The 24,396-nt window shown below is 35.4% G+C and overlaps 1 protein-coding gene across 1 annotated transcript; it reads right to left on the bottom strand.

Moving 5' to 3' along the window:
* Positions 1-29: 29 nt before the first annotated feature.
* On the bottom strand, positions 30-22,901 carry LOC101901301 (fibroblast growth factor receptor-like 1). The gene is made up of 5 exons (XM_005180687.4): positions 22,521-22,901; positions 5,432-5,749; positions 5,238-5,359; positions 895-1,132; positions 30-829 (listed from the first exon to the last, which is right to left on the bottom strand). Exons 2-5 carry the CDS (start codon positions 5,568-5,570, stop codon positions 204-206), a joined length of 1,125 nt encoding a protein of 374 aa, XP_005180744.1. The 5' UTR covers positions 5,571-5,749; positions 22,521-22,901; the 3' UTR covers positions 30-203.
* Positions 22,902-24,396: the final 1,495 nt, after the last annotated feature.

Here is a 24,396-nt window from a genome sequence, read left to right on the forward strand (position 1 = left end):
TTCTTTAATGTACAAATTTAAATATTTTTATTTCTCATAGCTACAATACTAATTCACTTAGTTTACAAGAAAATGAAAATAAAAATTAAATATTCTAAACAAAATAATTCATTCTTTGGCCACTCGATACTACGAGTATTAAACACTTATCGAATAACTTATTAAATAAATTTCAATAAAACTAAAATAAAAACTAAAGCGGATTATTTTCTTAACATACGCTGATGATCGATGGACAACAGTTCCTCCGAATTGCTGCTGGCAGTTCTGCAACGTTTGTGGGCAATGTAGCAAAGCCACACGGTCAGGGGCAGAATGGCCAAACCAACTGGCATTAGGAAGAGTAACCAAAATTCACTTGGGTCACTGGTGGCTCCATCATCGGTCTCTTCACTATAATCCGACCAATAGGCCGGAAAACCACCTCCACCATCATCATCATCGTCATCATCATCATACTCCACAGACTCCACATGGAGATATGCCTCTCTTATACTATGACCACGAACACTAATAGCAACACAGGCATAGTAACCCTCATCGCGGGACTGCACCTCATTTAGAATAAGTTTACTTAGATATATATCCCGACCAATTGATTTTTCCCTGGCCGCTGTCAACAGCTCATAGGCCCGCCCATTATAATGGACAATGGAATGTAAACTATCATAGTTGGCAAATTTATTGCGCGGTGGAAGGCGGCGAAACCATTTTATCGTTGGATGTTCTTCACAATACACACGACACTGGAAGACGGCCTGCGAACCCAATGCAACGGAATGATTGAGAGGATATTCATCCAGAAATTCGGGGATTTTTTGGGATGCATCTGAAAGGAGAAAAAAAAGAGTTTTTTTTTAATAGTTTCCAAATGTAAAAGCAGCTTGTACTTACTTCGTATCTCCAATTGATAGGTTCGCGTGGATTTTGATTTATCCACCACCACACTGCCTCCCACGCCCACCTGGTCTGGTATCACTTTACATTTGTATAGACCCGAATATTTTTCAGTGACATTTTTCAATTCCAATTCGGGTTTACAAAAATTATCCTCACACGGCAGCTGGGTCCAATCATCTTCATTCACAGAATGATAGCAATTGGTAGAGCCGCCCGAATTTTCACCACATTGCTGGAATTATAAGAAATATATAAGAATAAAATTTGAATTTTAAGGGAACGACCCTATGAATCTCCTACAAGACGACTAGCAAGTTCCAGCTACTTCGTCACTGAAAAGACCACCTAAAAATTTTAGATACGTTCCAACAGGTCCTATTACGCTTATTAGTCTCCAAAATGCAAAAAAACTTCACACATCGTACCAAATGTTCACATTTTCAAGGTTTTATATATAAGTCGGGCTTTCCTTTTTCGGAGAGAATATTAGGAAAAGGTTTTCCAAAAAGTTTCAAAATCGTTCACTTCGAAGTTTACCCAGAAGGCTATTAGTAAACCATTTTGGAATGCACGCACATCCAATTTTCCAAAACGATTTTAACGTCTCCATATGTAAACCTCGGAAACCAAAGGTGACCTCAATATCGAATTTCAGAATTTCGACTCTATACCTTTACCCATGTAAATTTTTAGTACATTTTAGTACTTTCCGAACAATTATAGCTGATATTTTCAAAACCGCCTTTTTATCTACATCTCTGCATCCTTGACACTAAAACCACATCCATATCTCAATTCCAGATACCAACAGAGACCACAACATCAAATTTGAGGATTCCAGCGCTATTCCTTCGTCAAATAACGAATTTAGTACCATTTAGTACTTTTCATACAAATATGGATAGCATTTCCAAACCTCCGCCAGCACTATTCCTTCGCCAAATATCGAATTTAGTACCATTTTGTACTTTTCATACAAATATGGATAGCATTTCCAAACCGCCGCCAAATCTCAAACTCCAATACCACCAATAACCTTAATATCAAATATCTGAATTTTGTCTTTATCACTTCACCCTATACCTAATATAGTACCATTCAGTACTTTTCCTACAATTATAGTAGACATTTCCCAAAACATCTCCATGTCTTAATCCCAGACAGAAAATGTAATGATTCCAGCCCTATCCTTTCACCCAATAACAAATTTAGTACCATTTAGTACTTTTCATACAATTATAGGATGCATTTCTAAACCGCCGCAAAATCGTAAACACAGATAGCATCAGTAATCTAAATATCAAATTTCAGAATTTTATCTCAGTACTATTATTTTATCATTCAGTACTATTCGTACAATTATAGTACACATTTCCGAAACCACCTCCATATGTCCAGGCTACACATGAAAAGCGCCCCTAATAATTATTTTCAGATTTCAAGCACTATCTATGCACCCAATGTCAAATTGTGCCAAACCAAGTACTATTTAGTACTTTTCGTACACTTGTAGTTCACATTTATGAAAACCACCTACAAATCTTAACTACAGACATTAAGAGTGACGTATATATCAAGTTTGAGGATTCATTCAATACCATTTAGTACATTTCGTACAATTATAGTACACATTCCCGAAACCACCAGCATATGTCCAGACTACACATGAACAGCGAGTCTTATACCAAATTTCAGATTTCAAGCACTGTATGTTCCCTCAATAACAAATTGTACCTAATATAGTACTATTTAGTACTTGTGGTGCACTTATAGCACAAATTTTTAAAACCACCTCTTTAAAACTGGAATATCAATACAAAATTAAAAAATTCTAGTTTCATCCATTTACCCTAAACCTAACTATTCCAAATTTAGCACCATTTAGTACAGTTCGCACACTTAGTACACTTTTCCAAAACCACTTTCAGATATCAAACTTGCTTTGCAACCTTGATTCCCATACAAAATTTCAAGTTTTTAGATCCTTTCGTTCACATAATACCAAATGGTACCATTTTGGAAGTTATGTATACGTTTAGAACTTTTCGTAACAAGGTTCGAATTTTTAAAAAAACATAGAAAAAATCACTCCATCAGTGACTCTCATACCGAATTTCAGAATCCTAGCTATATCGGTTTACCCCAAATCCAATTTGTACCAAATTTAGTACCATTTGAGTACACATAAGTACGAATTTCCAAGACTTCCTACATAACCCAATTCTACACTCCAACAGTAATCCCAATTACAAATTTCAGGATTCCAGCTCTATCGGAAATTTGAAGTTTTTAGATTCCCGCGTTCACATAATACCAATTGCTACCATTTTATAAGTTATGTACCCTTTTAAAACTTTTCGTAACAAAGTTCGAATTTTCAAAAAAAAAAAAAAAAAAAATCTGAACTCCTGTAGTGACTCTCATTCCAAATTTCAGAATCCTAGCTCTATCTATTCCCCACAATTCCAATTTATACCAAATTTAGTACCATTTAGCACACATAAATACAAGTTTTCAAAACTACCTACATATCCCAATCCTACTCTCCGACAGTATTCTTATTTCCAATTTTTTCAGGTTAAAATATCTACTGGTTCACCAAAATCCAAATTGCACCGAATTTAGTACCATTAAGTACACTTAAGTACAAATTTTCATTAGTACCTTTATCATACAGTCTAATATAATTCTTACTTTTAAATTTCAGGATTCCAAGAAAAAAAATTTAAATTGTTCCAAATTTAGTACCATTTAGTACACATAAGTATAAATTTCCAATAGTACTTACATTCCTCAGTCTTAGAATGTAATGGTAATCTTATTTCCAAATTTCAGAATTCCAATTCTATTGGTTCTCCTAAAATTCAAATTGTACCCAATTTAGTACCATTTAGTACGCATAAGTACAAATTTCAAAAACTACCACCATACCTCAATTCTACAATACAATGGTAATCTTATTTCCAAATTTCAGGATTCTACTTTACAGTTCATACAAATTTTAAATTGTACCAAATTTAGTACCATATAGTACACATAAGTACAAATTTCCAAAAGTACCTACATTCCGCAGTCTAAAAATGCAATAGCAATTTTTTCTAAATTTAGAATCCCAGAAATACGGTTCGCCCAAATCGAAATTGTAGCAAATTTAGTACCATTTAGTACTTTATAGTACCATTTAGTACTACATAAATACTAATTTCAAAAACATATCCCAATCCTATACCCCGCCAGTAATGTTAACTTCAAATTTCAGGATTCCGTTCCTCTAAATTTAAATTGTACTAAATTTAGTACCGTTTAGTACTTTGCTTATACATGAGTACACACCTTCAAAACTACTTCCTTAAATCGACTCTACTCACTCGACTCAATCCTACAATACAATAGTAATCTTATCCTACAATACAATAGTATCTTATTTTATCTTCGCTTAAAATGCAAATTGTTCCAAATTAAGTACCATTTAGTACACATAACTTCGAATTCCAAAAATATTCCTCAGTCCTAGAATGCAATAACAATTTTATTTCTAAATTCCAGCTCTGTCGGTTCACCCAAAGAGAAATTCTACGAAATTTAGTACCATTTAGTACTTTTCGTGTACATAAGTAAAAATTTAGAACACTTCATCCATATCCCAATCCTACTCTCCGCCAGTAATTTTAAATTCAAATTTCAGGATTCCAGCTCCATTCGTTCCTCCAAATTCAATTTGTACTAAATTTAGTACCGTTTAGTACTTTGCTTATACCTGAGTACACACTTCCGAAACTATTTCCTTACATCGACAGTACTCCTCAACCTTAATGCCCATTCCAAAATTCAAGTTTTTAGCTCCAACCGTTCACATGATACGAAATAGTACAAAATGTAATAAATTTTAGTACTTTTCGTAAAATTAGTGTGCACTCCATCAGTGAAATTCATTCGAAATTTAAGAATTCTAGCTTCCAAAATACCAAGTACATTTTAATAATTTTCCTTCAATTACGAGTTTCAAAAACCCAGGTTTATTTGACTCCTTCGGACCACGAGTGACCCTCACACAAAACTTCAATATTCCAGCTTCAGCCGGTTGGTTTCTAGCTTCCTCAAATACAAAGGGTACCATATTTAGTAACTTTTAATACTTTTCGTACCGTTCTAGTACGAATTTCCCAAAACCCAGCATTATCTGACCACTTCGGATCAAATGTGACCCTCACACAAAAATTCAAGATTCTACCTTCAGCCGTTTCGTCTAAGAGGTTATGAATCGTTATATCAGTCAGTCAATCCGTCAATTATTTAACTCTTTTATTAATGCAAATATTTTGAAAGTTTACACTTACCATAAAATACCACAGATATTTAATCACCAAATCATCTTCACTTTCACCAATCACTCCATTCGGTGTGCTGCATTGCAGGGTTATATTTTTGCCCGTGGTCTCCTGGATCAGTTCTGTGTTATCTACCAAAAAAAAAATTCTCCACCTTCAATAAAATTCCAAATTAAATATCAAATACCGCCGATGATACCTACCAGCATAATCAACAAAGAGACCCATTGCCAGACGAGGTCCCCCATTCATAAAAAATAATAATAGATGTAATAAAATTACAAATCGACTGGAATGTAACCTTTGAATATTTTTCGCCATTTTCCTAACCATTTTCATCATCGGAGCGTAAATTCATAGCGGAAAGTGTAGCGTTCTTCCAGGGCAATGTGTGATGGCGATGTTGTTGCAGTTAACTGTCTGGTTATGTTTGTCGCCTTGCTGTTTAGAATGAAGTTTACTGTGTGGCATACAGTCGGTATCATAAATTAGTACATGGAGCTCATGTGTATGGGAAAAACCTGAAAAAAAAACAAATATGAAAAAAATGGAATCAAAAAATTTAAAATTGTAGGGCATCTTAAAATGAGGGCTGTAACAAAACGTGGCAAATCGGACATTGAGATTATAAGAAAGTTGTCTGTGAAAGGTTTTTTATAAACCAAAATTAATTATATTTTTTCATGCTACATATTAGGAATTCAAATTTCTTTTGTTCAGAGATCCGCAGTGAAATTTGATCTAGAATATTTCTTCCTTTGAAACTTTCTCCAAAAAATGAAGTTTTAAGGGAGATTTGGGCTTATTATTGTAACGCTTTAAAATAGCAGTAAAAAAACGTAAACACATAATTTTCACTTACAGAACATAAATTTCGACTGCAACTACTATTGCACCTAGATATATGGTATATTCAGAGATTTTTAGTGAAATTTTGTTTGGAATATTTCATCCTTTGACACTTTCACGAAAAAAACGGAGAATAAATGAAGATTTTGACATAGAATGGAAATGAGTTAAATAAATAGCAAAAAACGTAAAACATAATATTCACTTGAAACATGCACATTTCAAACGCAATTTTATTAAAAACTATTGTACCTAGATGCATGGTGTATTCTGAGATTTATAGTGAAATTTTGTGTAGAATATTTATTTCTTTGACACTTTCCCCATAAAATGAAATATAGATAGAGATTTTGACTTTGAATTGGAAACGTGCTAAAATAACAGTAAAAAAATCAAACACATAGTTTTCACTTGTAGTACATAAAGTTCGAACGTAATTTTCTTAGAAATTATTTGACCTAGTTATATGATTTATTCTGAGATCAATAGTGAAATTTTGTGCAGAATATTTCTTCTTTTGACACTATCTGGCTAGAACGAAATTTTGTGTCACTTTCAGGCGTCAACTCGAAAAAAAAGGCCGTGGACAAATGATCAATACACTAGGAAATATGTTCGCGTTTTTATAGCCTCAGCCATAGGGCTACAGAGGGTATACATCATTTGATACGGCCAAAACGGGACTCATCGAAATTACGGTTTTGACCCTAGGTCTCTTTGGAAAAAATACGTTTCAGGAGTCAATGTAGCGATGTCCGTCCGTCCGCCCGTCTGTCTGGCTTGTGTGCAACGATAACTCTCGAAGAGAATATTCGATTTGATCCAAACTTGGTATATCGTAATATTTTTGTCAAACTTAGATCGAGTTCGAAGATGGGCAATATCGGTCCACTACTTCTGGTATCTCCCCCCCAAAGTGTCAACATTTTCAAAGAAAATAATTTACTGCAATTTTGCAATTCCTAATATTTGCATCGGTGCTAGGTCAAAAACGGGCAATATCGGTCCACTCTATCGAGTACCTCCCCCACAAAGGGTCAACAATTTTGAATAATTATAACTCCTATAAAATGTGGTGGGAAGTCTCCGAATTACACACATCACAATAGTTTCATTAACCCAATGTCTGGTGTTAAGATGGAATATATTGGTCTACTCCTTCTGGTACCTTTCCCATAAAATGTCGAAATTTTCAAAAAATATATTTTCTGCACAGAAAGAAAAATGATAATCCGATTTTGCTCCAACTTTTCAAATCCTAATATTTGCATCAGTGCTAGGTCGGATTCGAAAATGGGCAATATCGGTCCACTGCATCAAGTACCTCCCCCACAAAGGGTCAAACAATTTGAATAATTATAACTCTTATAAAATGTGATGGAAGTCTCCGAATCGCACAGATCACATTTTTTTCATTAACCGAATGTCTGGTGTGAAGACGGAATATATCGGTCTACTCCTTCTGGTACCTGCCCCACAAAATGTCAACATTTTCATAGAAAATAATTTACTGCACAGAAAGAGAAAGGATAACCCGATTTTGCTAAAACTTTGCAAATCCTAATATTTGCATCAGTGCTAGGTCAGGTGCGAAAATGGACAATATTGGTCCACTCCATCAAGTACCTCCCCCACAAAGGGTCAAATTTTTGAATAATTACAACTTTTATAAAATGTGAAGTAAGAGTCCGATTGTTTTGAAATTTCACATATCCCAATATTTTTATTAACCCAAGGTGTGGAATTAAGATGGAATACATCTGTCCTCTCCTTCTGGTACATCCCCCTCCACAAAGGGTAACAATTTTGAATATTCGTGAAGCTCATAAAACACGAAGTTTACATCCGATTCCATTCAGACTTGCCAGATCTCAATATTTCCATTAACACCAGATCTTTTATAAAGATGATAGAGATGGGACAATTCTTTGTGGTACCTCCCCCACAAAGGGTTACGATTTTGAATAACCAAAACGATTATAAAATTCGATATAAGCAACCGATTCTCTTCAAATTACACACATCACAATATTTTTATTAGCCCAAGGTCTGGTGTAAAGATGGGATATATCGGTCCACACCTTCTGGGGCCTCCCTTACAAAGGGTCAGAATTTTGAGTATCCAAGAAGCTCATAAAACGCGAAAATACCTTCCGATTCCATTCAGGTTTGATATATTTCAATATTTCCGTCAACACAAAACCTTTTATAAAGATGGTAAAGATCGCACCATTTCTTCTGGTACCTCCCCCACATAGGGTTCAATATTTTAAAAAAACAAGACGCTCAAAGAAATCGAAATAAGCATTCAAATCCATCGATCTCTCAAATTTTCCACATACAAACATTTTTGCTAACACCAGATCTGTTGTGATGATGATATACATTTGCCAACCCCTTTTGGTACCTCAACCAAAAGGTGTCACAATTTCCAATACTTATATCTGTCATAACTTGCGAAACAAGTCGGCGATTCTTTACAGATTACTATGTCTAAATATTTCTCATAACCAGAAATCTGATATGAATATGTAATGTATCGGAATTTATGATTTCGCATAAAATTGCAAATAAAAGTTATATTTCCTTCAAATTTTGCACATACCAATATTTTTATCTGTATGTGATGAAGTATGAAAATGAAATACTTCGGTCCGCTATATCTGTTACCTCACGCATATTTCCATATTTTCCAAAAATTTGCTCACATCTCATATAAAGTATAGGAAGTAATCGATATAGTCCAAATGTGGCACATTGTAATATTTATACCAGTCTTAGGTCAGATAGGAATTGGTCAATATTGGCCAATTGCTACGGAACCTCCCCCATAAAGGGTCAACAGTTTGAATAATCTTAACTCAAGGCTGGGAGTACCCATCTGTCAGCAAAACCGACTGATACTATTTTTTTTGTTTATTATTTATTTGCAAACTTTCTTTCGGCACTCTCTGTATGGACACACAAATGTGGGAATTTTTCAAATTTGTTGTGTTGCGATTTTTTGTCGATGGCATTGCGTTTTTTGCAACGCTTTGCCTATTTTGTTTTGTTTTGTTTTCAATTAAGGCAACATTTGCATTTTTTGTTGTTGGTGTTGTTGCTGTTGTAAGAAGAAGAAATAAATACTTGCTGATGTTGACTAAATACTGGGAGAATTACATTTAACGGAGTCGTTGTATTTTACACAGACAAGTGAATGGATGGATGGACAGTGACGTAAGACTTTTTTTGAGAAAAACCGGTAACAATGGAATTAATCAGTTTTCTTACGAATTATTTATGAGAGAGGATTGCAGAGAAGACAGTTTGTGAATCGATAATAGAATTTAAAAGAAATTATAAAAAATAAAAATGAAAAAAATCAGTAAAAATGAAAATAGGCTCGACTTTGATTCCTAACGACAAAAATGCCATTCCCAACCAGGGCTCAATTCTTCTTTTATGAAAATGTGAAATTAGAACTATTACAGAGAAAAGAAATTTTAAATAAAAACCAGTAAAGAAAGTCTTAAAGTCGGGCTGGGCCGACTTTATGATACCCTACACCACTTTGCTAATTTAGTAGAGCTCCGCATAACAATTAAAAGTTTTTATGGGAGAATATTTAAAGTTCAAAGGACTAAATATGGCGAAGAATTTGTATCTTTTAAATTCGGACTTGTATTGCCCATCTGATGCACAATTAATTTGAAATCGGATAAAGATATATATGAGAGCTATATCCAAATCGGTAAATATATTTCTGAGCTGTATTTGATATATTTCCCTGAATATCGTTGTTACGGAGTGCATATAACGGCTGCAGAGGACAAAAATAACAAATCGGATGAACAATATATATGGGAGCTATAGCTATATCTGAACCGATCTTCACCAAATTTGGCATACTAGCTTCTAGACTCAATTCGGTCGTAAGTGCCAAATTCCATCCCATTTGGACAAATATTAGACGTTTGGTGCACAATAAAAGGTAAATCGGACGAAGTTATATATGGGAGCTATATCCAAATCTGAACCGATCTCGATAAAATTAGGCAAATGTATTTCTGAGCTGTATTTGATATATTTCCCCAAATATTGTTGTTACAGAGTGCATATTACGGCTGCGGTGGACAAGAGTAACAAATCGGATGAACAATATATATGGGAGCTATAGCTATATCTGAACCGATTTCGGTCAAATTTGGCGTACTAGCTTCTACACTCAATTCGGTCGTAAGTGCCGAATTCCATCCCATTTGGACAAATATTAGACGTTTGGTGCACAATAAAAGGTAAATCGGACGAACTTATATATATGGGAGCTATATCCAAATCTGAACCGATGTCGATAAAATTTAGCAAAAGTATTTCTGAGCTGTATCTGATATATTTCCCCAAATATTGTTGTTACAGAGTGCATATTACGGCTGCGGAGGACAAAAAAATAACAAATCGGATGAACAATATATATGGGAGCTATAGCTATATCTGAACCGAGCTCGATCAAATTTGGCATACCAGCTTCTACACTCAAATCGGTCGTAAGTGCCAAATTCCATCCCATTTGGACAAATATTAGACGTTTGATGCACAATAAAAGGTAAATCGGACGAAGTTATATATGGGAGCTATATCCAAATCTGAACCGATCTCGATAAAATTTAGCAAAAGTATTTCTGAGCTGTATTTGATATATTTCCCCAAATAATGTTGTTACAGTGCGTATATTACGGCTGCGGAGGACAAAAATAACAAATCGAATGAACAATACATATGGGAGCTATAGCTATATCTGAACCGATTTCGATCAAATTTGGCGTACTAGCTTCTACACTCAGTTCGGTCGTAAGTGCCAAAGTCCATCCCATTTGGATAAATATTAGACGTTTGGTGCACAATAAAAGGTAAATCGGACGAAGTTATATATGTGGGAGCTATATCCAAATCTGAACCGATCGCGATAAAATTTAGACAAGATATTTCTGAGCTGTATTTCATATATTACCCCAAATATTGTTGTTACAGAGTGCATATTACGGCTGCGGAGGACAAAAAATAACAAATCGGATGAACAATATATATGGGAGCTATAGCTATAGCTGAACCGATCTTCACCAAATTTGACATACTAGCTTCTACACTCAATTCGGTCGTAAGTGCCAAATTCCATCCCATTTGGACAAATATTAGACGTTTGGTGCACAATAAAAGTTAAATCGGACGAAGTTATATATGGGAGCTATATCCAAATCGGAACCGATCTCAATAAAATTTAGCAAGGGTATTTCTGAGCTGTTTCTGATATATTTCCCTGAATATGGTTGTTACAGAGTGCATATTACGGTTGCGGAGGACAAAAATAACAAATCGGATGAACAATATATATGGGAGCTATAGCTATATCTGAACCGATTTCGGTCAAATTTGGCGTACTAGCTTCTACACTCAATTCGGTCATAAGTGCCAAATTCCATCCCATTTGAATAAATATTAGACGTTTGGTGTACAATAAAAGGTAAATCGGACGAAGTTATATATGTGGGAGCTATATCCAAATCTGAACCGATCTCGATAAAATTTAGCAAAGGTATTTCTGAGCTGTATCTGATATATTTCCCTGAATATCATTGTTACGGAGTGCATATTACGGCCGCGGAGGACAAAAATAACAAATCGGATGAAAAATATATATGGGAGCTATAGCTATATCTGAACCGATTTCGGTCAAATTTGGCGTACTAGCTGCTACACTCAATTCGGTCGTAAATGCCAAATTCCATCCCATTTGGACAAATATTAGACGTTTGGTGCACAATAAAAGGTAAATCGGACGAAGTTATATATGGGAGCTATATCTAAATTTTTACCGATTATCTCCAATTTCAATAGGATTCGTCCTTGGGCCAAACAAATGATTTTTGCAAAATTTCATCTGGATCGGGCAATAAATGCGAACTGTACTTTGTTTACAAAAATACATGGACAGACGGACGGACGGACGGTCGGACATGCATAAATCGACTCAGAATGTGATTCTATGCAGATCATCAAAAGGAACTATGGATCTATCTCGTTTCCATTTGCCTGTTACAAACAAATGCACAACGACATAATACCCTGACCTCCTTGGGGTGTAGGCTATAAATATTATAAAGGTTGTATTCTTAATTTCACATCTATCAGAATCTATCATCTAGAATTCAGTCCCAGGTTCTTAATATCTTTAATTTCAAATACCTAATACCTTTAATTGAAAACATAAATTTTATTGATAATATTTAACTTAATAATTTAGAGATTGTAGTTTTTTCGTTCCACACCAATATTACCGCCCGAAAACATTTAAAAATCAATAATTTATTTAAAATTCCATTGGCATTTATAAAAATATTTTCACATAGAGAATAAATAAACAAAAGAAATATTGCCATAAATATTGGTCATCATTATTCATAATTAGCCAGTCAGCCAGCTAGGCAGCCAGCCATGCACATCCGTTTTGTACAATTTTCGAGTTGCATTCATGGGAGAGAAATTATTCACGAGTCGACACAATTCTACAACAAGAACAATAATAGGAAATTGCAATGTGGGAGGAATTCCATAAATGAAAATGATTGTCTATTTGTAAATGATAAATATGATATCAGCAAACAGGGTGAACCAAAATGTTGCTACAAGATGTTAAATTTGCAGTAATGTTTACTCAGTAAATTACTGTGGGACAGGAATCAGTAGATGCTGTAAACGAATATATATAACCTTAACATTTATGCGCTCCAAGAGTTCGTGTTGGACATTTTTAGTACTCAAAATGCACAATTTGTTCAGTTTGACAATATTTTTTAATCAAAACTTCGTACATTGTACTAAATTTCAGACTTTTAAGGTGTTATACATTATTCAAGTTTTTTTCCTTTTCGGAAAGAAAAATAGGAAAATATTTACCTTTTACACCAAAAAGTATTATTTAATTTTTTTCCTACAATTTAGTACAAACTTCCAAAACCACATATATATCTCAATTTCAAATACCAACAGAGATCTCAATATGAAATGAGAGAGAATTCCAGTCCTATCTCTTCACACAATACCCAATTTAGTATCACTTAGTATTTTTCGAACACATATAGTACACATTTCCAAAACCAGCTCTTTCTCTCAATCACAGTAACCAACAGTGACATCTACATCAAATTTCAAGATATCAGTTCTATTCCTTCACCAAATACCAAATTTAGTACTAGGTACTTTTCGTACAATTATAGTATACCATGTCCATACCTTAACTCCAGCTCCTAATACAAACAGCAATAGAAAATTTGAGGATGCCAGCTCTATTCTTTCATCCAATACCAAATTTAGTAGCATTTATTATTTTTTTTTATAGTACCAGCTTTTCTTATAAACCAGCTCCTCTCAACCACCACAGACACCAAAAGAGACTTAAATAACAAATTTGAGGATTTCAGCTCCATTTCTTTCACCCAATACCAAATGTAGTACTATTTATTACTTTTCGAACAATTATAATACAAAATCCAAAATCAGCTCTTTATCTTAACTACATACACCAACAGTGAACAAATTTCAGAATTTTATCTCTATCCTTCACGCAAGCCTCAATTTAGTACCATTTAGTACTTTTCGTGCACTTGTAGTACATATTTCCAAAACCTGCTCCTTCTCTCAACCACAGACACCACCAGACACGTCAATATCAAATTTGTGGATTTTAGCTCTATTCCCCCACCCAATACCAAATGTAGTACTATATAGAACTTTTCGTACGATTATACTAAACATTTTCAAAATCACTTCCATATCTCAAATTCGGATTCCCTTTATCCCATACGAAATTTAGTACCATTTAGTACTTTTCGTACAAATATAGGTCGCATTTCCAAACCAACACTAAATCTCAAACACAGATACCATCAGTAATCTTAATATAAAATTGCAGAATTTTATCTATATCCCTTAACTAAATACTAAATACAGTACCATTTAGTACTTGTCCATTTAGTACAATTGTAGTACACATTTTCAAAACCATCTCCACATTTCAAGTCTACACATGAAGAGCTACACTAATACAAAGTTTCAAATTGCAAGCACTATCAAATTTCTGGACTTTAGTTCCGTAACGTCGCCAAATTTTGTACCATTTAGTACTTTTCGTACAATTATAGTACAAATTTCCGATACCACCACCAAATTTCAAACACAGATGGCAAATATCCAAATATCAATCCAAATAATCCAAATATCAATTTTCAGAATTTTATCTCTATCCTTCACTCAAGCCCAAGTTTAGTACCATTTAGTACCATTTAGTACTTTTCGTACAATTATAGTACAAATTTCCGAAACCACCAAAACCAATCCCAAATTTAGTACCATTTAGTACTTTTCGTACAATTATGGTACACATTTTCAAAACCACCTCCAAATCTTAACCACAGACAATACAATACACAATAATACACAGACAATAAGAGCTACATCTATGTCGAATTTAAGGATTTTGGCTCTATGTCCTCACCCAATACCAAATTTAGCACTTTTCGTACTAATTTAGTACACATTTCCGAAACCATCTTCAAATTCCCAGGCTATACGTGATCAGCGGCTCTAATATCAAATTTCAGATTTCAAGCACTATCTGTTCACCAAATGCCAAATTGTACCACATATAGTACCATTTAGTACTTTTCGCACAATTATGGTACACATTTCCAAAACCCCCTCCAAATCTTAACCACAGATATTAAGAGTGACATCTATATCAAATTTTATACATCTATATCAGATTTCAAGAACTATCACCCACTACGAAATTGTACCAAACAAAGTACTATTTAGTACTTTTCGTACAATTATAATACACATTTACAATTATAACCCCCCGCTTTATAGCAAACCTACCATCAACAGGGAGCCAAATACAAACTATCAAAATTTCAGCTTTATCTTCATCAAAATTCCAGCTTCTCCCTAATCAAACAAATTTAGTACCATTTAGTACATTTCTCACACTTAGTACACATTTCCAAAACCATCTTCATATAAAAAACTTATTTTCCAACCTTGATTCTCTTACCGAATTTCAAGTGTTTAGCTCTATACGTTCACATGATACCAAATGGTACCCTTTTAGAAGTTAAATACCATTTTAGAACTTTTTGTAACCTTAACGTTCGAATTTCCAAAAACGCTTTGTTACATCAATCCGGCACTCCATCAGTGACTCTCATTCCAAATTTCAGAATTCTAACTCATTCCGTTTTTCCAATATAAATTATTAAATTTTTAGTACATTCGTACCCTTTCAAATCCAAAACCAAAAAATAAAACAAGTAAAAGAGCAGCTAAGTTCGGCCGGGCAGAACTTTTAATAACCTCCACCATTTCGAAGAAAATTGAAAAATTAAAAAAAACAAATTCCGAAAACTAACACTGAAATGAAAACCGTTATATGGGGACTATACGAAGACGTGGACTTGCATACGAATTTTTTTGTCATAGGCTGTAGTGCCCATTACAAACTTCAAATACGAGATTTGTTACCATTACGGTGAATAATGTTGCTGAAATCATCAAAATACCGAATATCGGGAGGTACCGTCATATGGTGGTTATACGAAGATGTGGACCTGCCTACAAACATTTTTGCCATAGCCTGTAGTACCCATTGGTATCTTCCAGTACGACATTTGAAACGATGTCGATGAATAATGATGCTGAAATCATCAAAATACCGAATATCGGGAGGTACCGTTATATTGAGGGGCTATACAAAAACTTGGACCTTCATGCACAAATTTTTGTCATAGGCTGTAATACCTATTACGAACTTCAAATACGAAATTTTAAATAATTCCGGTAAATAATGTCGCTAAAATCACGAAAATACCGAATATCGGGAGGTACCGTTATATGGAGGCTATACGAAAACGTGGACCCATTTACGAACTTAACCTTACTACTGGTAAACTATGCATGTATGCAAAATTGTTGCCTCAATCTCAATTCGTTCTAAAGATAGTGTGATTACAACAGACATGCAGACGGACAGACAAACAGGCAGACGGACATCGCTAGATAGGCTTAGAGTTTTACGCTGATCCAGAATATATATACTTTTTAGGGTCTATTATGAATATTTCGAGAAGTTACAAACGGAATGACAAAGTTAATATAACTTCCATTGAATGGTGGAGGGTATAAAAACCTTATCACAGGACCCGAATATACCCACCTTCCATGGCTTTTAAACAGACAAGAGTGGATGTAGGTTCAATAGTTAACCTAGGACAGTCTGACAGCCATGCTCTGGGAAAACACTCTGAAACTTAGCCAGATTGTTATCTTTCTCTGTCTCTCACTCTCTCTCTCTCTCTCTCAAACGTTGCGAACAAAACAGGACTAACTCAGACCACAAACTGAATCCTACAACTGGAAAAGAATAGTGCTTCTGAACTATTATTCCTGGTCTTAATTCTGTAACTCCTTTACCTCGAATTCTACCTTTACCTTATCTTGTAATGGAGTTTTTCGGCTAGATTGGGCCTCCCTTTTTTGCTGGGAAATGCTGACCTTTCTAAACAAATTTTGCAATGGCATTTTAAAAAATATATATTTTTTTCAGAAAACTAATCGACAAAAAAACACAATTGTCTGTAAGTGTTTTTCTTGTTGCCTTTTTTATCTGAAAAATTCGATTCCATCGGGGGCGCAAGATAAGAGGCAACACCAGCCAGTAGTCGCTTGGTGTTTAGGTGTACCTAAGGTTGAACTATGGTCTGGTGACTGCGACTAAATCAATCGATTTGAATTCCAATGTGAGTGGGCGCTGCGAGCGGAGAAAGGGGTATTATGGCTGACTGACTGGCTGGCTGGTTGGCTACCTGCCTAGCTGTTTGGTATTGGCCATATCTCTTTCATTGGCCCTCATTAGCACAGCCAGTGGTTCTATGTAGAAACTACTTATTTTATAGATTTTATATGCCATAAATTAGCCTTTATATTGTTTTATTTTTATTATTTTGTTGTTTTCAATATTTATTCTTTTAACGGCTGTTAGAGTTGCGGTTGTTGTTGCTTTTGTTTTGTTGTTATTATAATTATTATTATTGGTTTGGTTTCTTTTTATTTTGTTTGCTTTGCCAGTGTCGAAATTGCAACCAGAAATCGCACTTTATTCTCATGTACAACATATGTGTGTGTACAGTCAGTTCTGAATAAGTGAAACGTGCGGAAGGTACAGTTTTTAGGCAGATATAGAAAAAGGGAAATCTATACTAGCAAAAAATTATATATATAAAGGGTGATTGTTTAGCTCTTATCTTTTTGGCAACCTGCACATTTCGTATTTTGTTTCATAGTCAAAGATCTTCCGTTTGTTGTATCATTTCACCATAAATCGTCTTAAAAACGAACAACGTTTGCATAATACCCTCAGCCATATGGCTACAGAGGGTATATATCATTTGATACGCCCAAAACGAGTCTCATCGAAATAACGTTTTTAGACCCAAGGACTCTTTAGACAAAATTCGTTTCAGGACATTTGGAGTTGATCTAGCGATGTCCCTCCGTCTGTCTGGCTGGTTAGGGCGCACGACAATTTTCGAAGTGAGTATCCGATTTGATCCAAACTTGGTACATTGTAATATTATTATCAAACTTAAATCGAGTTCGGATATGGGCAATATCGGTCCATTCCTTCTGGAACCTCCCCTACAAAATGTCAACATTTTCAAAGAAAGTAATTTACTGCACAGACAAAAAAGGATAATCTGATTTTGCTCCAACTTTGCATATCCTAATATTTCCATCAGTGCTATTTTAGGTGCGAAAATTCGGTCTACTCCATCAAGTACCTCCTCCACAAAAGTTCAAAATTTTGAATAATTCTAACTCTTATAAAATGTGATGTAAGTGTCCGATTGTCTCCAAATTACGCACATCACAATATTTTTATTAACCCAGGGTCTGTTGTGAATATCGGTACACTCCTTCTTGTACCTCTCCCACAAAGGGTCAAAATTTTGAATATCCTTGAAGCTCATAAAACACGAAAATAACGTCCGATTTTAACGATTTAACGATTGAGACTTGCCACACCTCAATATTTAAATCAACACAAGATCTGTTATAAAGTCGGTAAAGATCGGACCATTCCTTCTAGTACCTCCCCCACAAAGTGCCAAAGTTTTAAATAACCAAAACGAGCATAAAATCCGAAATAAGCATCCGCTTCTCTTCATAGTTCACACATCCCATTATTTGTACTTACACAAGATCTGCTGTGAAGATGAGATATATCGGTCGACTCCTTCTGGTACCTCCCCCACAAAAGGTCAACATTTTGAGTATCCACGAAGCTCATAAAATTTAAATTAACATCCGATTCCGTTTAGACTGGTACATCCCAACATTTCCATCAACACAATATCTGTTGTAAAGATGGTACAGAGCGAACCATTTCTTCTGTTACGTCCGCCACATAGGGATCAAGATTAAAAAAAAAACCCTCAAAGAAAACGAAATAAGCATCCAAATCTCTTAAAATTTCACACATCCAAATATTTTTGCTAACACATGATCTGTTGTGAGGATGATTTATATCTGTCAACCCCTTCTGATATCTCCCCCACAAAGGGTCACAAAGTTGCAATACTTGTATCTGTCATAACTTGTGAAAGACGTCAGCGATTATTTTAACTTGCTATTTCTAAAAATTTCTCTCACCCAGAAACCTGAGATGAATACGGAATTTATGATTTCCCATAAAATTGGATATACAGGGTGAGATGAATAAACTGCAACCAATTTCAGATTGCTGTCATTTCTAAGCCACTCGTCCGACAGCTGTTAATATTATTCCAGTGATAGCTCATTCTATTGTTTACAAGCGTACAAAAGCATTTTCGTGAGAATTTTCCAGAAAAGAAGAAGTTTTTCGTGCAGGAATTCAAGCGTGATAGTGTGATTTCTTTATATTTGGCAGGAAAACCACAAGTGGCTATCGTTAGAGCACTCCAGCATTTAAATGTGAATAAATCTTTTGTGTCTCATACCATCGCTCGTACTCATGATACTGGTAGCGTATCCGTAGCATCAAGGAAGTGGACGGAAGAAAACAGCAACATCAGCAGAAATGGTTCGAAAAGTAAAGAAGCGACTTGATCGAAACCCGCGTCGCAGTGGCCGAAAAATGGCTCGTGAGCTGAACATATCGCAATATTTCATTCGGCAAATGTTGAAAAATGAGCTCGCGGAAAAGCCATTTAAATTTCAAAAAGTTCAAGAACTTCGGTTTGCTACCAGAACTCAAGCGCCGGCAATGGTGATAGTGTGGGCCGCTACAATAGACGATGGTCGGCTCCCCGCTCGTATTAATCGACCGTGGCATCAGAAAAAATGCCGAATATTATCACGAAAATATTCTGGAGGATATATTAAAGCCTTGGGCAAACATTTTGGCCGCAGACCTTGAACATTCCAACAGGACTCAGCACCATCGCACTCAGCACGCGCCATACAAGAATGGTTACAAAATGAGGTTACTCGCTTCATTTCCAGCGCACAATGGCCACCAAAATCTCCGGATACCAATACGTCGGACTATTGTGCCTGGTGTATTTTGGAAAGCAAGGATGGCACTAAAAAATACCAAAGTGTCGATCACCTCAAGCAAGCGTTTCGCCGGGAATGGGGCAAAATACCGCATTCGGGCAGCGTGTGACGGTTTCATTGGCCTTTTGAAGGCAATAATTCGTGCCAAAGGTGACCAATTCGAACAAATCTGAACTTATTCTAAAATTTGATGCTATTTCCGACATTAACGGTACCTCCCAATAATCGGTATTTTGACGATTTCAGCGACATTATTCACCGGAATTGTTTCAAATTTGGTATTTGAAATTCGTACTGGATTCTACAGGCTAAGACAGAAAATTGTCTGTGCAGGTCCACGTCTTCGTATAGGCCCCACATAAAGGTACCTCCTGATATTGGGTATTTTGATGATTTTAGCGACATTATTCATTGTTTCAAATTTGGTATTTCAAATACGAAATGGATACTACAGCGTACGACAGAAGATTGTCTGTGCAGGTCTACGTCTTCGTATAGGCCCCACATATCAGTACCTCCCTATATTCGGCACTTTGATGATTTTAGCGACATTATTCACCGGAATTGTTTCAAATTTGGTATTTGAAGTTCGTAATGGGAACTACAGTCTGTGACAGAAAATTGTCTATACAGATCCAGCTTCCAAATGCTGGAGGGTATTCAAAGTTCGGCCCGGCCGAACTTAATGCTTTTTAACTTTTTTATACCCTACACCACAAGGTGGTCAGGGTATTATGTCTTTGTGCATTTTTTTGTAACAGGCAAAAGGAAACGAAATAGACCCATAGTTTCTTTTGATGATCTGCATAGAATCACTGAGTCGATTTATGTATGTCCGTCTGTCCATGTATTTTTGTAAACATTGTACAATTCGCATTTATTTCCCCATCCAGATGAAATTTTGCACAAATCATTTGTTTGGCCCAAGGACGAACTCTATTGAAATTGGAGATAATCGGCCAACATTTAGATATAGCTCCCATATATATCTTCGTCCGATTTGCCTTTTTGTTGTGCAACAAACGTGTAATATCAGCCCGAATAGTGTGGAATTTTGCACATACAACCAAATTAGGCCTGGAAATAAGTATGCCAAATTTGATCGAAATCAGTTCAGATATAGCTATAGCTCCCATATATATTGTTCATCCGATTTGTCATTTTTGTCCTCCGCAGCTGTAATATGCACTCTGTAACAACGATATTCAGGGATATGTATTAAATACAGCTTAGAAATATATTTGCCAAATTTTATCGAGATCGGTTCCGATTTGGATATAGCTCCCATATATAACTTCGTCCGATTTACCTTTTATTGGGCACCAAACGTCTGATATTTATCCAAATGGGATGGAATTTGGCACTTACGAACGAATGGACTGTAGAAGCTAGTATGCCAAATTTTATCGAAATCGGTTCAGATATAGCTATAGCTCCCATATATATTGTTCATCCGATTTGTTATTTTTGTCCTCCGCAGCCGTAATATGCACTCTGTAACAGCAATATTTGGGGAAATATATGTCAAATACAGCTCAGAAATACCTTTGCTAAATTTTATTGAGATCGGTTCCGATTTGGATATAGTTCCCATATATAGCTTCGTCCGATTTACCTTTTATTGTGTACCAAACGTCTAATATTTGTCCAAATCGGATGAAATTTGGCACTTACGACCGAATTGAGTGTAGAAGCTAGTATGTCAAATTTGATCGAAATCGGTTGAGATATAGCTATAGCTCCCATATATATTGTTCATCCGATTTGTTATTTTTGTTCTCCGCAGCCGTAATATGCACTCTGTAACAGCAATATTTGGGGAAATATATGTCAAATACAGCTCAGAAATACCTTTGCTAAATTTTATTGAGATCGGTTCCGATTTGGATATAGCTTCCATATATAACTTCGTCCGATTTACCTTTTATTGTACATCAAACGTCTAATATTTGTCCAAATGGTATGGAATTTGGAACTTACGATCGAATAGAGTGTAAAAGCTAGTATGCCAAATTTGATCGAAATCGGTTCAGATATAGCTACAGCTTCCATATAAATAGTTCATCCGATTTGTTATTTTTGTCCTCCGCAGCCGTAATATGCACTATGTAACAACATTATTTGGGGAAATATATCAAATACAGCTCAGAAATATATTTGCCAACTTTAATCGAGATCGGTTCAGATTTGGATATAGCTCCCATATATATATCTTTATCCGATTTCAAATTAATTGTGCACCAAATGGGCAATACAAGTCCGAATTTAAAAGATACAAATGCTTCGGCATATTTAGTTCTTTGAACTTTAAATTATAATTATAATTATAATTATAATTATAATCATAGCGTAACTATTAATTGTCATGCGGAGCTGTTCTATATTAGCAAAGTGGTGTAGGGTATCATAAAGTCGGCCCCGCCCGCCTTTAAGACTTTCTTTACTGTATTTTTTTTTTTTTTTTTTTTTTTTTGTTATCAACAAGTTAACACTAGGGTAAACACTGAATATTCTCGATACATTTTTTCACTTAAACGAATTGCATTTATCTTTAGTCACCTGTATGGAACAGAATTTTTTCACCAAAAAAAAAAAAAACATTATTTTCCGTAGTAGCACATGTTTCTTTGCAATTGTATTTTTGGTGTTTGTTGATATTTTTGTTTTGTTAAAAAAATAAACTTACTAAAAAACACAAAATTTATTTATTTTTTTTTAGAATTCCATATTTTTTCATTTTTAAAAATATTTTTTCATTCAAAGATTTTAATTTCTATTATTTTTTTTTTTAATTAAAACATAAAAATTACGTACAACTTAACACATTGACGACTTGTAACCGTTTAATCGATATTGACGGCTGCGACGGAGACACTGTGTTTGTTACACGCGTCCTACACACTTTCGATTTCAAATGGGCGACAGACAGAACAGTAGCAATGTGTTCAACAAGTGTTACAAGCCCCCACCCCAAATGAAATGCAATCAGAATGGGGGACGACAAAACACAATGCCTGAGCGACGATAAATTATCAAGCGTCCAACTAGACCGACCACCCAACCAATCGTTGCAACCGCGTCGTAGCAATGACCAGCAAACAAAATACAATACCCGTTGCGTATCCCAATTTCGGGTTGCTTTCTGCAGTTCAGTTCATTTGGCGGCGATCGTTTCCCGTTCCAATGTTCTACTATTCTGCCTAAACAAATAGAACTCTTTTGGAGGTCTTCGTTGGAGAGTTGTGGCTGGTTGGCTGGCTGACTATTTCATTTCTGCTACGATTACGAGCAGCGACGTCAATGCCGGCCTAGTCGCCCATAGTCGTTGAATCGATCGAACCGATAGACATTGTACATACATACAAACATACATACTACTTCTGATTACTACTGTTGGCGTGTTGTGTGCTGCTGCTGCTGCCGTCGCTACAACAATGTGTCGGTTGTTTACTTGCGTTCCCTACCCTCCCCCCCCCCCCCCACACACATTGACTTCGTCTGTAGCACATCCATTTATCTATTGTGACATATCAATGTGCAAATATACAGTAGTCAATGTTGATAAATATATGAGTAAATGATATATTAAACGGACGTGTGCGTGTGTGTCAAAGGGAAGGGAGCTGCTTAGAAGCCAGAAAGAAAGGGGGTAAAACAATAAATGTGCATACCATGCGAGTTCAATAGCTAACGGCATACCATAATTTGTGAAACGACACTATTGCAGAGTGCTAAATAATATTACACTGGACAACAGCATTTTCAAAGTTAAAACAAGTTAAAAAGCAGCCTCCACCATTTAAAACGAATTTCGAAATTTTCAAAAAATAGAATCCTTAAAAAATTCTATTAAAATTTTGAGAATACCAAATATAGCCGTTATATTGGGGTCTATACGACGTGGACCTGCATAGGCATTGTTAAAAAGCAGCCTCCACCATTTGGAAAGAATTTGGAAATTTTTAAAAACAAAATTAAAAATTCTGTTAAAATTTTAAAAATACCAAATATAGCCGTTATATTGGGGTATATACGACGAGGACCTACATTGGCATTGTTCATCATATTCAAATTCGAAAATTGAAATAAACGGTGAATAATGTGGCTAAAATCATTAAAATATCGTATATAGGGAGATACCGTTATATCGGAGCTGTGCGAAGACTTTTACCTGCATAGACAATTTTCTGTCACAGGCTATAGCATCCATTACGAACTTCAAATACCACATCTCAAATAATTTCGGTGGGTATTACACCTAAAATCGTCAAAATACCGAATATCGGGAGGTACTGATATATGGGGCCTATTCGAAGACCTAGACCTGCATAGACAATTTTCTGTCACAGACTGTAGTTCCCATAACGAAAAATAAATACGTAATTTGAAACAATTCCGGTGAATAATGTCGCTAAAATCGTCCAAATACCGAATATCGGGAGGTACCGTTATGTGGAGGCTATACGAAGACGTGGACCTGCACAGACAATTTTATGTCTTAGGGTGTAGCATCTATTTCGAACTTTAAATAACAAACTTGAAACAATTCCAGTGAATAATGTCGCTAAAATCATCAAAATACCGAATATAGGGAGGTACCGTTATATGGGCGCTATACGAAGAAGTGAAACCCCACAGACAACTTTCTGTCTTAGGGTGTAGCATCCATTTCGAACTTTAAATTCCAAAT

Source organism: Musca domestica, unplaced genomic scaffold (assembly GCF_030504385.1).
Source record: "Musca domestica strain aabys unplaced genomic scaffold, Musca_domestica.polishedcontigs.V.1.1 33, whole genome shotgun sequence".
NCBI classification, from domain to species: Eukaryota; Metazoa; Arthropoda; class Insecta; order Diptera; family Muscidae; genus Musca; species Musca domestica.

Bases quoted from the DNA above. Each gene is read 5' to 3' on its own strand.
- LOC101901301 (XM_005180687.4), bottom strand. From the start codon at position 5,570: ATGATGAAAATGGTTAGGAAAATGGCGAAAAATATTCAAAGGTTACAT. The intron at 5,360-5,431 runs GTAGGTATCATC...TTTTTTTGGTAG, and splicing joins TCTCTTTGTTGATTATGCTG to ATAACACAGAACTGATCCAG. The intron at 1,133-5,237 runs GTAAGTGTAAAC...TTATAATTCCAG, and splicing joins AATATCTGTGGTATTTTATG to CAATGTGGTGAAAATTCGGG.